This window comes from Cnephaeus nilssonii (assembly GCF_951640355.1).
Source record: "Cnephaeus nilssonii genome assembly, chromosome: 4".
Classification (NCBI taxonomy): domain Eukaryota; kingdom Metazoa; phylum Chordata; class Mammalia; order Chiroptera; family Vespertilionidae; genus Cnephaeus; species Cnephaeus nilssonii.
Window position 1 is genome coordinate 15,646,532 of NC_137075.1, and position 12,708 is coordinate 15,659,239.

The window sequence follows — 12,708 nt, forward strand, 5'->3', positions numbered from 1 at the left end:
GGTATGGCTCAGTTGGTTGGAGCATCGTCCCATACACCTAAAGGTTGTGGGTTCAACAAAGGTTGTGGTCAAGGCACATACCTAGGTTGTGTGTTTGATCCCCGGTCAGGGCAACCAATCAGTGTTCTTTTTCACAATGATGTTTCTTTCTCTCTCTCTCTCTCTCTCTCTCTCTCTCTCTCTCTCTCTCTCTCTCTTTCTCCCTCTCTCCCTCCCTTTCTCCTCTTTTTCAAATCAGTAAGCATATCCTTGACGAAGAAGAAAGTCTTCTAAAAAAAAGAAACAAAAAGTATAGAGTAACAGATAAAGACTCCCTGGACTAGTCTTAGAAGTACAGTAGTCAGTGGATATGTCTTCTGTAAAAGACATCTGCAGATGCTGCCTTTCGCTGTAAATCATTTTAGGGGTACCTATATATTTTGTCAAGCTCAAATTTTATTTCTAGTGAATTTATAAACTTGTTTGTAAACAACTGCTCTTTTTAATTAGTAACTAAGTTATTTTTCCTAATGGAAGAGTAATTATGACTGCGGAAATAGGCTAATTTCAACTTTACCTTCACTGAATAATTTCCTATTTTCTTTCCTATATTATTTACCAGAGTTATTATTGACTAAAGCTTACTAAGTAGAAGAATGTTTTCTCATTGCTGCCTTTCAGGTATATATAACTTTTGGAAGAGATTTAAGTGATAAATAAAAACATGAGACCTGGCAAGGAAAAAAATGCAAGAACATAGGAATTTAATTAGGATAATAAACCAACATATGTACAACCATATTATAAAATTAACATTTTATTTTCTAATAAAGTGAATTTTAAGATAAGTGTATTTAACTGCAGATTTACCTTAAAAGAAGAAAAAGAGAAGAGAAGAAATTCTGATTTGTTATATGACAAAATTAGGGAGCAGTTAAAAAATAAAGAAGAGCAATATATTAAAGAAGTTGAAGTGAACCAACAACTTGAAACCACTCTTAGAACACTAGAGATGGAATTGAAAATTGTAAGAAAGAATTTAAATCAGGTAAATTTATCTTTGGTAAAATTTCTTATTTCTTATAGTATTTCATCAATATTTATAATATCCCTTTGGTTTAATATATATTATTTAAGTTTAAAACAATTCAAAAATGTTATCTCACTCAAAATATGAACTATGACACATATAATTAAAACTATCAATTTATTGCAACTTTTGACATCTAATAAATGCTATGTTTATCCTTTCTAAATGAAGAAATGGAAGGTAAATTGAGTTTAACCATTAACATAAATATTAATTTTGCCTTTTAAAATGTTTAACATGCAGGCTAAGTTGCCTTGAGACCGTGATAGAAGTCAAATGTTTTGTAAAGACATTTCACAGTACTGTTTTTTTGCTCTTTAACAAGTTAGCTGTGATTTAGGTTTAGATTTGAGTTTTTCATGGAAGTTAAGATCCTTGTGTTTAAAAAGGCTATCTTCTTTTAACAGTTTTTTAAAGGTTCTGCTCTTAAGCTTATAACTTCTTAATGGTATGAGTGCAAAAAACTAATTAAATGTGTCTCTAGGTTGTAGAAGAGCGAAATGACATTCAGAGGCAACTCTCTCGAGAACAGAATGCCAGAATATTACAAGATGGAATTCTGACCAATCACCTATGCAAAGAAAAGGAGATAGAAATAGCTCGTAAGAAAATGAATTCTGAGGTATTTTATTCAGTAATTTTCAAATGCTCTTGTGCATGAATTTGTGTGCATATATTTAAAAAACCATTACTGAATATAATGGAAAGTATAGAGGGTTTTAAAAGCATATCTCTGTGTTTGTGCACAATACACAAAATCCCGAATTTGCTTGTTTTTTTAACCTCTCCATTCAAGATTGTCTATAAATGAATGAGTTCAGTGATAGATGTACAAGTGCTTAGGACAATGCCTAGATGATCAGTTATTAGTAGATGTAGTTCTTATAACTGACTATGAAAATATTAGAAAAGTAGTATATCTATGGGATATTCTCAGGGGAAAAAAAGAATTATAGGAAATTTAATCTGTCCTAATATATGCAGGGTTAATATTCTTACTGTGAGGTAGCTATATATTCAGAGTGTACAGTCAATATTTATTTATTTTATTTTAAAGATTTCTACCTGCTAATATAAATCCTATGAACCTTTTCTTTGAGTTTCTTGTTTGTTTAAGTTTTTAAAATAGGTTTTAGAGAGAGAACAAGGAAGAGAGAGAGAGAGAGAGAGAGAGAGAGAGAGAGAGAGAGAGAGAGAGAGAGAAACATCAGTGTGAAGAGAAACATCGATTGGTTGCTTCCTGGGGATCAAACCTGAGACCCTTTGGTCCATGGGATGATGCTCCAACAACTGAGCCACACTGCCAGGGGCTGAGAGCATACACTCAATTTTTAAATGTAATCAGATTTATTAATCTTTTATTTTATGCCTTCTGGGTTTGTGATAATTCGGAGAAAGGCCTTTCTAATTTTGAGACTCTTAAAAATTCTCTTATGATTCCTTTTTCACTTTCATGGATTCATCATCTTAGATTAAATTTTTGAACTTTGGGGAATTGTATAAATTTGGAGGTTTGGATCCAACTCCATTTTTTTCTAGTGGGATATCCACTTATTGCAACCTTTTTATTATATAAACATACTAGAGGCCCGGTGCACGAAATTCGTGCACGGGGGGGGGGGGTGGCATCGGGGAGTGTGTCCCTCAGCCTGGCCTGCACCCTCTCCAATCTGGGACCCCTCATGGGATAGCCAGCAGTTGGACATCCCTCTCACAATTCAGAACTGCTGGCTCCTAACCGCTCACCTGCCTGCCTGATTGCCCCTAACTGCTTCTGCCTACCAGCCTGATTGTCCCTAACTGCTCCCCTGCTGGCTTGATTGCCCCTAACTACCTCTGCCTCGGCCCGCACCTGGTACCCAGGATTCCCTCCTCCAGCTGACCACAGGCACCCAGGATCCGGGCTTCCCTCCCTCTGGTCAGCCATAGGCGCCCAGGCTGGCTGCAGCCTTAGGGGATGGTGGACAGGGGGCTTCGCCTGTGCTGCAGCTGCAAGTGCTGGCGCCCAGGACTGCAGGGTGGGTGGCTTCTTTGTCTCCCAGGCCACAGCCAGCCACAGGTGCTGGTGCCCGGGACTGTAGGGTGGGCGGATTCTCCATCTACCATGCTGTAGCCAGCTGCAGGTGCTGGCACCTGGACCACAGGGTGAGCGGCTTTTCTATCTCCCAGGCCACAGCCAGCCACAGTTACTGGTGCCCAGGTCTGCAGGGTGGGTGGCTTCTCTGTCTCCCAGGCCACAGCCAGCCGCAGGTGCTGGTGCCCAGAACCGCAGGGTGGGCGGCTTCTCCATCTACCAGGCTATAGCCAGCCGCAGGTACTGGTTCCCAGGACTGCAGGGTGGGCGGCTTCTCTGTCTCCCAGGCCACAGCCAGCCCCAGGTACTGGTGCCCAGGACCACAGGGTGGGCGGCTTCTCCATCTCCCGGGCTGCAGCCAGCCTCAGGTACTGGGGCCCGGTTTCTCCATCTCCCCAGGACGTGGGGCGGATGGACATGGGGTGGGCAGCTTCTCCAGCTGGCTGTAGCCTGGGATCATAGGGCAAGCGGCTTCTTCGTCTCCCAGATCGCATCCACCCTCAGGTACTGGCACCCGGTTTCTTGTCTCCCCCAGGACGTGGGGAGGGCGGCTTCTCCAGCTGGCTGCGGCTTGGGATCACGGGGCAGGCGGCTTCTTCATCTCCCAGGTCGCAGCCAGCCTCAGGCGCTGAGGCCCGGTTTCTCAGTCTCCCACAGGAGGTGGGGCAGGCGGACCTGAGGTTTCTGCTGCTGGCTGCAGCCTGGGATCACAGGGCAGGCGGCTTCTTCATCTCCCGGGCTGCAGCCAGCCTCAGGCACTGGCACCTGGTTTCTTGTCTCCCCCAGGACGTGGAGTGAACCGCTTCTCCAGCTGGCTGAGGCCTGAGATCACGGGGCAGGCAGCTTCTTGGTCTCCGTGGCTGCAGCCAGCCTCAGGTGCTGGGGCCCGGTTTCTCAGTCTCCCCAGGATATGGGGCGGGCGGACCTGAGGCTTCTGAGGCTGGCTGCAGCCTGGGATCATGGGACGGGCAGCTTCTTCGTCTCCCAGCCGCACCCAGCCTCAGGCGCAGGGCCCGGTCTCTCCGTCTTCCCAGGACGTGGGGCAGGTGGATGTGAGGCAGGCGGACCTAAGGCTTCTGAGGCTGGCTGAGGCCTGGGATCGTGGGGCAGGTGGCTTCTTGGTCTCCGTGGCTGCAGCCAGCCTCAGGCGCTGGGCCCAGTTTCTCCGTCTCCCCAGGATGTTGGGCAGGCGGACCTGAGGCTTCTGAGGCTGGCTGCAGCCTGGGATCATGGGGCAGGCGGCTTCTTGGTCTCCGTGGCTGCAGCCAGCCTCAGGCGCTGGCGCCTGACTTCTCCGACTCCCTGAGACCTGGAGAGGCTGGGGGGCGGGGCTGCCGCCATGTTTTCAGTTTAATTGCATACTCACTCAGATTGAATGGTGGGCGTGACTGGGGCGTGGCTGGTGGGCGTGGCTTGTGAGTGTAGCGGAGTGATGATTTGCATATTACTCTATTATTAGATAGATAGGTTATCCTTTAATTTCAGAAGACATCATGATATGTCATTTCAATGAGTTTTCGCTTAAAGTCTTCTTTGTTTTACTTAGGTTTCTGATAGTTATGGAAAAGAAAAAACTTTGTTGCAAGAAAATCACATGTTTCAGGATGAAATTACCAAGCTAAGACTGGAAATAGACACAGTAAAAAATCAAAACCAGGAAATGGAAAAGAAATATTTTGAGGACATTGCAATTGTCAAAGAAAAGAATGACCATCTTCAAAAGACAATAAAACTGAATGAGGAAACATTAACAAAAACAATATTTCAACATAACGGACAGCTTGATGTTCTGACAGCTGAGAATACAATGCTAAACTCTAAACTGGAGAATGAAAAACAAAACAGAGAAAGACTGGAAGCAGAGGTTGAATCATACCGGTCTAGACTGGCTACTGCTATACAGGATTATGAGCTCTGTCAGACATCAAAAAAAGACCTACAATTTGCTTTCCAGCGAGAAAGAGATGAATGGTTTTGTTTACGGGACAAAATGAATTTTGATATGTCTAACCTAAAAGATAACAATGAAGTTCTTTCTCAACAACTTTCTAAAGCAGAAAGTAAATTCAATAGCCTAGAAATTGAGCTTCATCACACAAGAGATGCTCTCAGAGAAAGAACATTGGTTTTAGAAGGTGTACAAAGAGACCTAAGCCAAACACAGTGTCAAAAGAAGGAAATTGAACACCTGTATCAAAAGGAACAAGGTAAAGTGAATAAATATGTTGGAAAGCAGGGATCCTTGGAGGAGAGGTTATCTCACCTACAGAGTGAAAATATGTTGCTTCGACAGCAACTGGATGATGCTCACAACAAAGCTGACAGTAAAGAAAAGACAGTCATTAATATCCAAGATCAGTTTCAGGATATCATAAAAATATTTCAAGCTGAAAGTGAAAAGCAAGGTCTTATGCTGAATGAAAGAAATAAGGAGTTAATCAATGAATGTAATCATTTAAAAGAAAGAATGTATCAGTATGAAAATGATAAAGTGGAAAGAGATGTAAGTATCCTGAAAGATAAATATTTTTCAAATTTCCTAAAAGAAAATTCAAAGTAATATTTGATGATGGCTAATTGTTGAATCTAGCTGAATATTAAAAATATATAGATTACAAATGTGTTTGCTCGATCAGCTTAAAAGAAGACATTGTATCTAGCAAATGAACATTAAACCTGAGAGGTACTTTGTTTTGAGTAGAGATATTGTGTTGCCCATGAAATTTTAAGAGTTTTAAGTTATAGATTGTTAATAGGTTTATAGATTGATATTAATAATTTAGTCTTATACTGATAAATAATAATTTTAATCTTTCTGTCACCATATTTTAATACCATTGGAAAGCGGATAAATGGAAATGCTATACCTAAAATTAGCATTTTGAAATTAAGATTCAATTAAATATATTATCTTGACAGTTAAGTTCAGATTTCCCAGGTGAACTGAAGTGTAGATGTTGTATCTCATAGTATCTTTCCTTCAGTTGCTTCTTATACATTTTAGTAGTTATAATGTTATTTTTATTCATGTCAATTTGAATTAAATTTGGTAGTGTTTCAGTCTCAAGTAATATATCCTTATGACCTCTCAACTCTTTAGAAGCATCTACTTAATTAAATCATATTTTGGGTCAAGTATGACAAGTTTTAGCAAAACTATACTTGATTCAATCTTTCCACTACTATTTGCAATTTTCTTTGAATATTTTTACAAGTAATTTACTCATATTTCTCATTTCAAGGCGAACTTACTATCGTTTGGAGATAAGTTTCTCCAAAGAGAAAATTGTAGCTTTCTGTGACTTATTAATTTGGCATTGTATCTCTATTCAGACTAGTGAGGGGTGGCAGGATTTATGTGTAGCAGGGAGGGAAGCCAAGGCCATTGGAATGACTTCACTTTTCTTCCAAGATAGGAAACTATTGGAAGAATTTGAGCAGGAGATTGAATATGCAAGGAACTCTAAAGTTACTTGAATACTTGAAGCCTCTGATAAAAGAAAAAAGAGAATGTTCTGCAGTATTGAATTTCCTACCACTTGATTCACCTACGTACCCATTTTTCTTTCAGACATCAGTAGATTGTAAAGCTTTGAGATTCATGAGGGGGGAATTAAGAGGGGGGCTGAATCAATTGTCTAAGTAACCTAATACTGATTAGGCAAGAGGATTACATTTTCTGTCTTTAACCTGATTGAGCAAACAGGAATGTGTGCATATGATAAAAAGAAAGCAAATGGATGTAGGTGGTGATATTTTTCCAGTTATATATTATGCTAATAATATATGATTCTAACAAAGTACAAACAGAATGGGGCAAAGGTAGGTTTATAGTTGTTCAGACAGAGAATAATACAATAATTAATAAAATAACAATACAAGAATAAAGTCTGTGTTTTACATATTCACAACTGTAAACCTTCTGTTTCATCCTGTATGTGAAGTAATTTATTATTAACATAACTTAATAATAATGTAATTTATAAAATCAGAAATATCTTACCTAGGCAGTTGTGAGACAACTTCAACAAGAACTGGCTGATACACTAAAAAAACAGTCTATGTCAGAGGCTTCATTGGAGGTTACATCACGTTATCGTATGAATTTAGAAGATGAGAAACAAGAGTTAAAAAAGGAACTAGATCAAATCAGAAGTCAGGTATGTATGAAATTTAGCCTGTCATCAGCTGGTTAAATAACAAAGTGTTTTAGGGTACTACTTTTCACGGGCAGCTTTCTTTTGTATTTTTATTGTAATTAATTATAATTTTATTGTCTTTATAATGTGCTTATTTCTGAGACCCTGGCTTTAATTCTGTCACTTACATTTTATAGTTTGTTGTTTTTTTCTTAATAATATTTACCCTTAGGAAAGTTGAGAAAAATGCATCATTCTTCATGGAAGTCAAGAGAGTTTTTCTACTAAAAAATAACTTTAGTGATATCTCCATTATCATGATGAGACAGTCAGGTGAAATCAGAGGATAATATTTAATGGGATGTTGCAGAAAATTGTTTTATTTCTTATCTTCACTTTGGTGAATGGATATAGAATCTATTTATATCACAGATTTCAGAATAACTTGTACAGGAAGTTCTTTATACAAAACAGTTGAAGTAGGCATAGCCTTCATTTCTCTCCCTTAGAAATATTATAAAAGCATGGAAATATTCAGATCATTATAGTATGTACATCCACAACAGACTATTAAGAAAACGAAAATTAGATCCACCATTGGATTAAAAAACACACCTGTATTTATATAATTCACATATCATATAATTTGCTCATTTAAATTGTACATTTCAACATTTTTGATATATTTAGAGAGTTGTCTACCTATCACCTCAGTCAATTATAGAATATTTGTATTATTCCAAAATAACAAACTCCATACCTTTTAGCTGTCACTACCAGCTTCTCATCTCGCCCTGCACCAGGCCACAACCAGTCTACTTTCTGTCTCTCTAGATTTGCCTATTCTGTGTATCTCATATATGTGCAATCTCACAAATCGCAGCTCTTTGTGACTGGCTTCTTTGACTTACTGTCACATTTTAAAGGTTCATCCATATTATGACACATCACTATTTTATGTATTTTTTTCTCAGAATGATACCTTGTTGTGTGGCTCAACCACTTATCCATTCATCAGTTGATGGAACTTTGTATTGTTCTCACTTTTTGGCTGTTAATAATTCTACTATGTACATTAGGGTACAAGTTATTATGTGAGCATGTTTTTCTTTCCCTGGCATTGGATTTTCTCCTCTGAGAGAACTGGGCTGATTTCAGCATCTCTTGGCCTTTACTCATGTTATCCACTCTGTCTTTTCAGTCTCTATTCTTCTTGCTTAATCCTGCCTGTATTCAGACCTGGCTCCCAATCTCTCCTTCTCCATGAAGCATGCTCTGACTGTTCAAACACTCATTGACCTCATTCTTTTCAACACTTGTCATCTTGTCTGTCCAGAACAATTTGGCCCTCAGTTTTACATTTTTTAAATTATTTTCATGAAAGATAATCTTGTCTTTCTAAGTATAAGTTTGTCTTTGGGGCATATTATTAGATACTAGAAGCCTGTTGCACGAAGTTTCGTGCAATGGACTTTTCCTTCACCTGGCTGCCAGCACCAGTTATCTGCCAGCAGCAGTTTTCCTCTGGCCACCCGCCGATCAGAGCGCCTCCTGCCAGCACAATCGGCCACCCTGAGAGGAACTCCGATCGGGAGGCGCTCCGATCAGCGGATGGCCAGAGGAAAACTGCTGCTGGTGGAAAACTGGTGCCGGCAGCCACGGAATCGGCCACCCCGAGTTCCGCCACCAGCGTCTTCCGCTGGCCCCATGGGTCCTTCTGCAGCACCTGCCGTTTAGGCCGGCGGGAGGAGCGGGGGTCGGGGACTTGCGATTCCCGGCCCCCCCCCCCCCCCCCCCGCTCCTACCGCCAGCCAATCGGCCACCCTGAGTCCCGCCCCCCGTGCCTCCAGCAGCCCAATCGTGGGCGTAGTGGAGTGATGCAATTTGCATATTACCTTTTTATTATGTAGGATGATGATTCCTATCCTTGTATAACTTGAAAATATTTTAGCTTAACTATTGTTAGGATAAAATTAAATACTTTATACTATACCATACTTTCTTCTTGTAGATGTTGACATAATCATTTATTTTCAATGTATTTTAAGCAATTAAATATAAATATAATAGAGAATTGTTTAATCATAAGCTCATCTTTTTTACCCTCACTGTAAGAAAATATATATATATAAATCAGCCTTCCTTGACTATGCAGCCAGAACTGGGATTTACAGATTTATAGCACTTTGCAAACTCTGGAATGGCTCTTCTGGTATGCTATACACATCACCTTAATGTACTCATCAGAGTACTTACTAAAACAGCCCAACATAAACAGTTCCTGGAAATGAATGGATTTGGGAACTTGGATTTAGCAATAAAAAACACACCTGTATTTATATAATTATCTCCTTGTTAGCGGTTTTCTCCTATAAGTCATGTACTCAGTCCAGGAGGTACTGTTTGCATTGTAGCTCGAGATGATTGCCCACTGATTAGTGCAGAGAGGAAGTATGTTATGAATTATTATAAGCAGAAAAGTACTGTTGGCTAGTAGAATTGGTGAAAGCTTTTTGAAGTACTGGGCCTCCTGCTCCCCACTGGCTGCCACCGTCAATGGTATGAAGAATGATTTCAGAGTAACGTGTACAAGAGATCAAATTGACATACCATTTGCCTAAAGTATAAAATTGTATTAGAACATAAAATATAGCAACAATAATAATAATGCTAACTACAGACCCTTAGCGTATGCCATGGGCCACATACTCTTCTAAGTTCTTTACATATGTTCCCAATTTAATCTTCCCAACATCCTAGTAAGGTAAATGCCATTATTATCTCCATTTTACAGATGAAGAAACTGACACAGGAAATTTAAGTAATTTGCTCAAGTTCGCACAGCTAATAAATGGGGGACTTGGGATGCAAACCCAGACATTCTGGCTCCTGCTTAGAGTCTGCCTCTCAAGCTATTCCATGAAACTTCTAGATGTCAATGAAAGCGGCATGTTAACTCTCATAAGCACTGGAATAGCCATGGCCATTCACATTTGTGAATACTTAAAATTATAGTTGATGAGGTGCTTGGAATACAAAATACAAATGTTTATCATAGGGTAATTTTCTATTTTAACCCATTTGACCAATTTATAAATTTGTATATTTATTTGATACATATAATTTTAAAACCTGAATAATGTTTTTTGTTTTAGTACTAGAGGAGAGGTTGTGAACTTTTCTGGAAAGGGCCAGGTAGTAAATATTTTAGGCTTTGTGGGCCATGAGGTCTCTGTTGTCACAACTCAGCTCTGCTGTTTGGCACAAAGTAACCATAAAAAAATGCACATGAAAGAGTGTGGCTGTGTTGCAATAAAATTTTAGTTACAAAAACTGGTAGATTTGTACTAGACTATCAGTAGTTAAAAGTATTTTTTTCCCTTTATTTTAGTTGCAAGAAGCACAAGATCGATGTACTGCGGCCGTAAGATGTGCTGAGGAGACGCAAGATCACATGCAAAAGTATAATTTAAGACAGCACAGAAAAATATTTATAAAGCAGATGAGCAGTATCATATGAGAATTAGATCAATTATTGTAGGAAAAACATCTGTGTTAAGCTGGATAAATATTTCAGCTTTGAGCTATTTTGAAATGTATAATTTGTATACATTATCTCTAAATTTTGCACATTACCCACAAAACACAACTAGAAATATGGCCTAATTGCCAAATCATCTACTTTTCAAATTTTAAGATTTTATGTAATTGCACCTTCAGAAGTCTTTTTCAGAAATTATTTGGTATTTTTTATATCTATGTGTGAGAATAACTATTGTAAAATATACATTTTAGGCTTGAAATTGAAAATGACAAGTTAAAAGTTACAATAAAAAAGCAAGAACACAAAATTGAACAGCTTCAGACAAACCTGTCGGGAAACAATTCGGTAAGTCAATCTCTTAATTTCCACATACTAAAAATGAATTTTTATTTCTCTAGTAGTAGTATATAAGATATTTTGGACATCATGAAAGTCTCACTGATTAAAGTATTTATTGTATTCATATGGTAATACTTGCTTCTAGTAATGTAATTCCTCTTTATAGAGGAAATTTACTGAATTCATAAAATTAATGGTTTTTATAGTAAGATTTTAATAAAAAGATTGTGATAGTCTAGAAGCAATATTTGATATATATCACATTTTCTTTATCTATTCATTTGTCCAACATATGGGTTTTTCCAGCTTCTGGCTATTGTTAATAATGCTGATATAGACATTACAAATATTTATTTGAGTCCAGAAATTTGAGTAATGATTTAATCTACAATTCTCAATTTTTCTTGTAATATAAACCCTTCAATGAGATTTTGTAAATGAGTTACTTTTAATGTTCTAATTTGTTCTCTTCATCAAGAATGAATACTAGGTCATTATACAAGTGTTTTTTGAAAGGAGTATATTTTTTCCCTTTGCTGGATTTTTCTAGTTTTTAAAAAAAAATTTTTTTATTGATTTCAGAGAGAAAGGGAGAGGGAGAGAGCAATAGAAACATCAGTAATGAGAGAGAATCATTGATTGGCTGTTTCATGCATGCCCCACACTGGGGATCAAGCTTGCAACCTGGGCATGTGCCTTGGACTGCGATCTCATGGTTCACAGGTAGACACTCAACCACTGAACCACACCAGCTGGGCCCTTTGCTGGATTTTAAAAAAGAAAAGAGATGCCAATGAAAAAGTAGGAAAGGCTGCTCAATCAGGGCCTTACATAGCAACATATTATTTCTAGCACTGCAAATTTGCAGATTATTTATTTTCTATTCACTTGTGCTAATCAGCCTTTCAAAGATTTAACAATCCAATCTCAAAAAAGATGGGTGTGCAATCCAGTACTTTAATTTTTTAATGAATGGTGAAAACTACATAACTCATTACCCAGCAGAACAGGTTTCTTCTGCCATTCATACTTTCATCTGTAGGAGAGGCTACCTATAATTTAAGATCAGAAGATTGCACTGTGAACCCGAAGTTGGAGCAGCCAGGTAGATGCACCTACCAACTAGTTTCTTTCAGTCTCAATAGCTAGGTTCATGCAGTTTCATTATACAAGATATACCTATCAGGGTAACTAGAACATTGTGTTGACTGGTCCTTCTTATGGCTGAAGAAACATTTAAAATTATATTTTTCTGGACTTTATATGAATAAGTCATATTGTATTAGCATACTTTTCATACCATACAAGTGAAACGATATATTAATAAGGAGTTTTCTGTGAATTAGAGTGCCAGGAGTTATTACCTTAAAATTTCATACAAAAATCTCTTAAGGTATCAAAAATTGAAAAATTTGTAAGAATACCCAAAGTTGATTAAGCTTATACAAAAATAATGAGAGATTTTTTGTAGATTCCAGTTAGGTTTATGACATAGAATTATTAGCCACTTTAAGGCCTACCCTGTGAATAAAAAATTTATAGA

At 38.3% G+C, this 12,708-nt stretch overlaps 1 protein-coding gene across 5 annotated transcripts in view; it reads left to right on the top strand.

The window, feature by feature from the left end:
- The window catches only part of ANKRD26 (ankyrin repeat domain containing 26), a 104,676-nt gene that overhangs the window by 67,768 nt on the left and 24,200 nt on the right, over positions 1–12,708 (top strand). For all 5 annotated transcript variants that reach the window (XM_079768371.1, XM_079768372.1, XM_079768373.1 and 2 more), the window contains 6 exons: positions 844–1,027; positions 1,554–1,691; positions 4,690–5,646; positions 7,151–7,303; positions 10,674–10,744; positions 11,078–11,171. In XM_079768371.1, the coding sequence (XP_079624497.1) occupies positions 844–1,027; positions 1,554–1,691; positions 4,690–5,646; positions 7,151–7,303; positions 10,674–10,744; positions 11,078–11,171 (1,597 nt within the window). The remainder of the gene's footprint in view (positions 1–843; positions 1,028–1,553; positions 1,692–4,689; positions 5,647–7,150; positions 7,304–10,673; positions 10,745–11,077; positions 11,172–12,708) is intronic.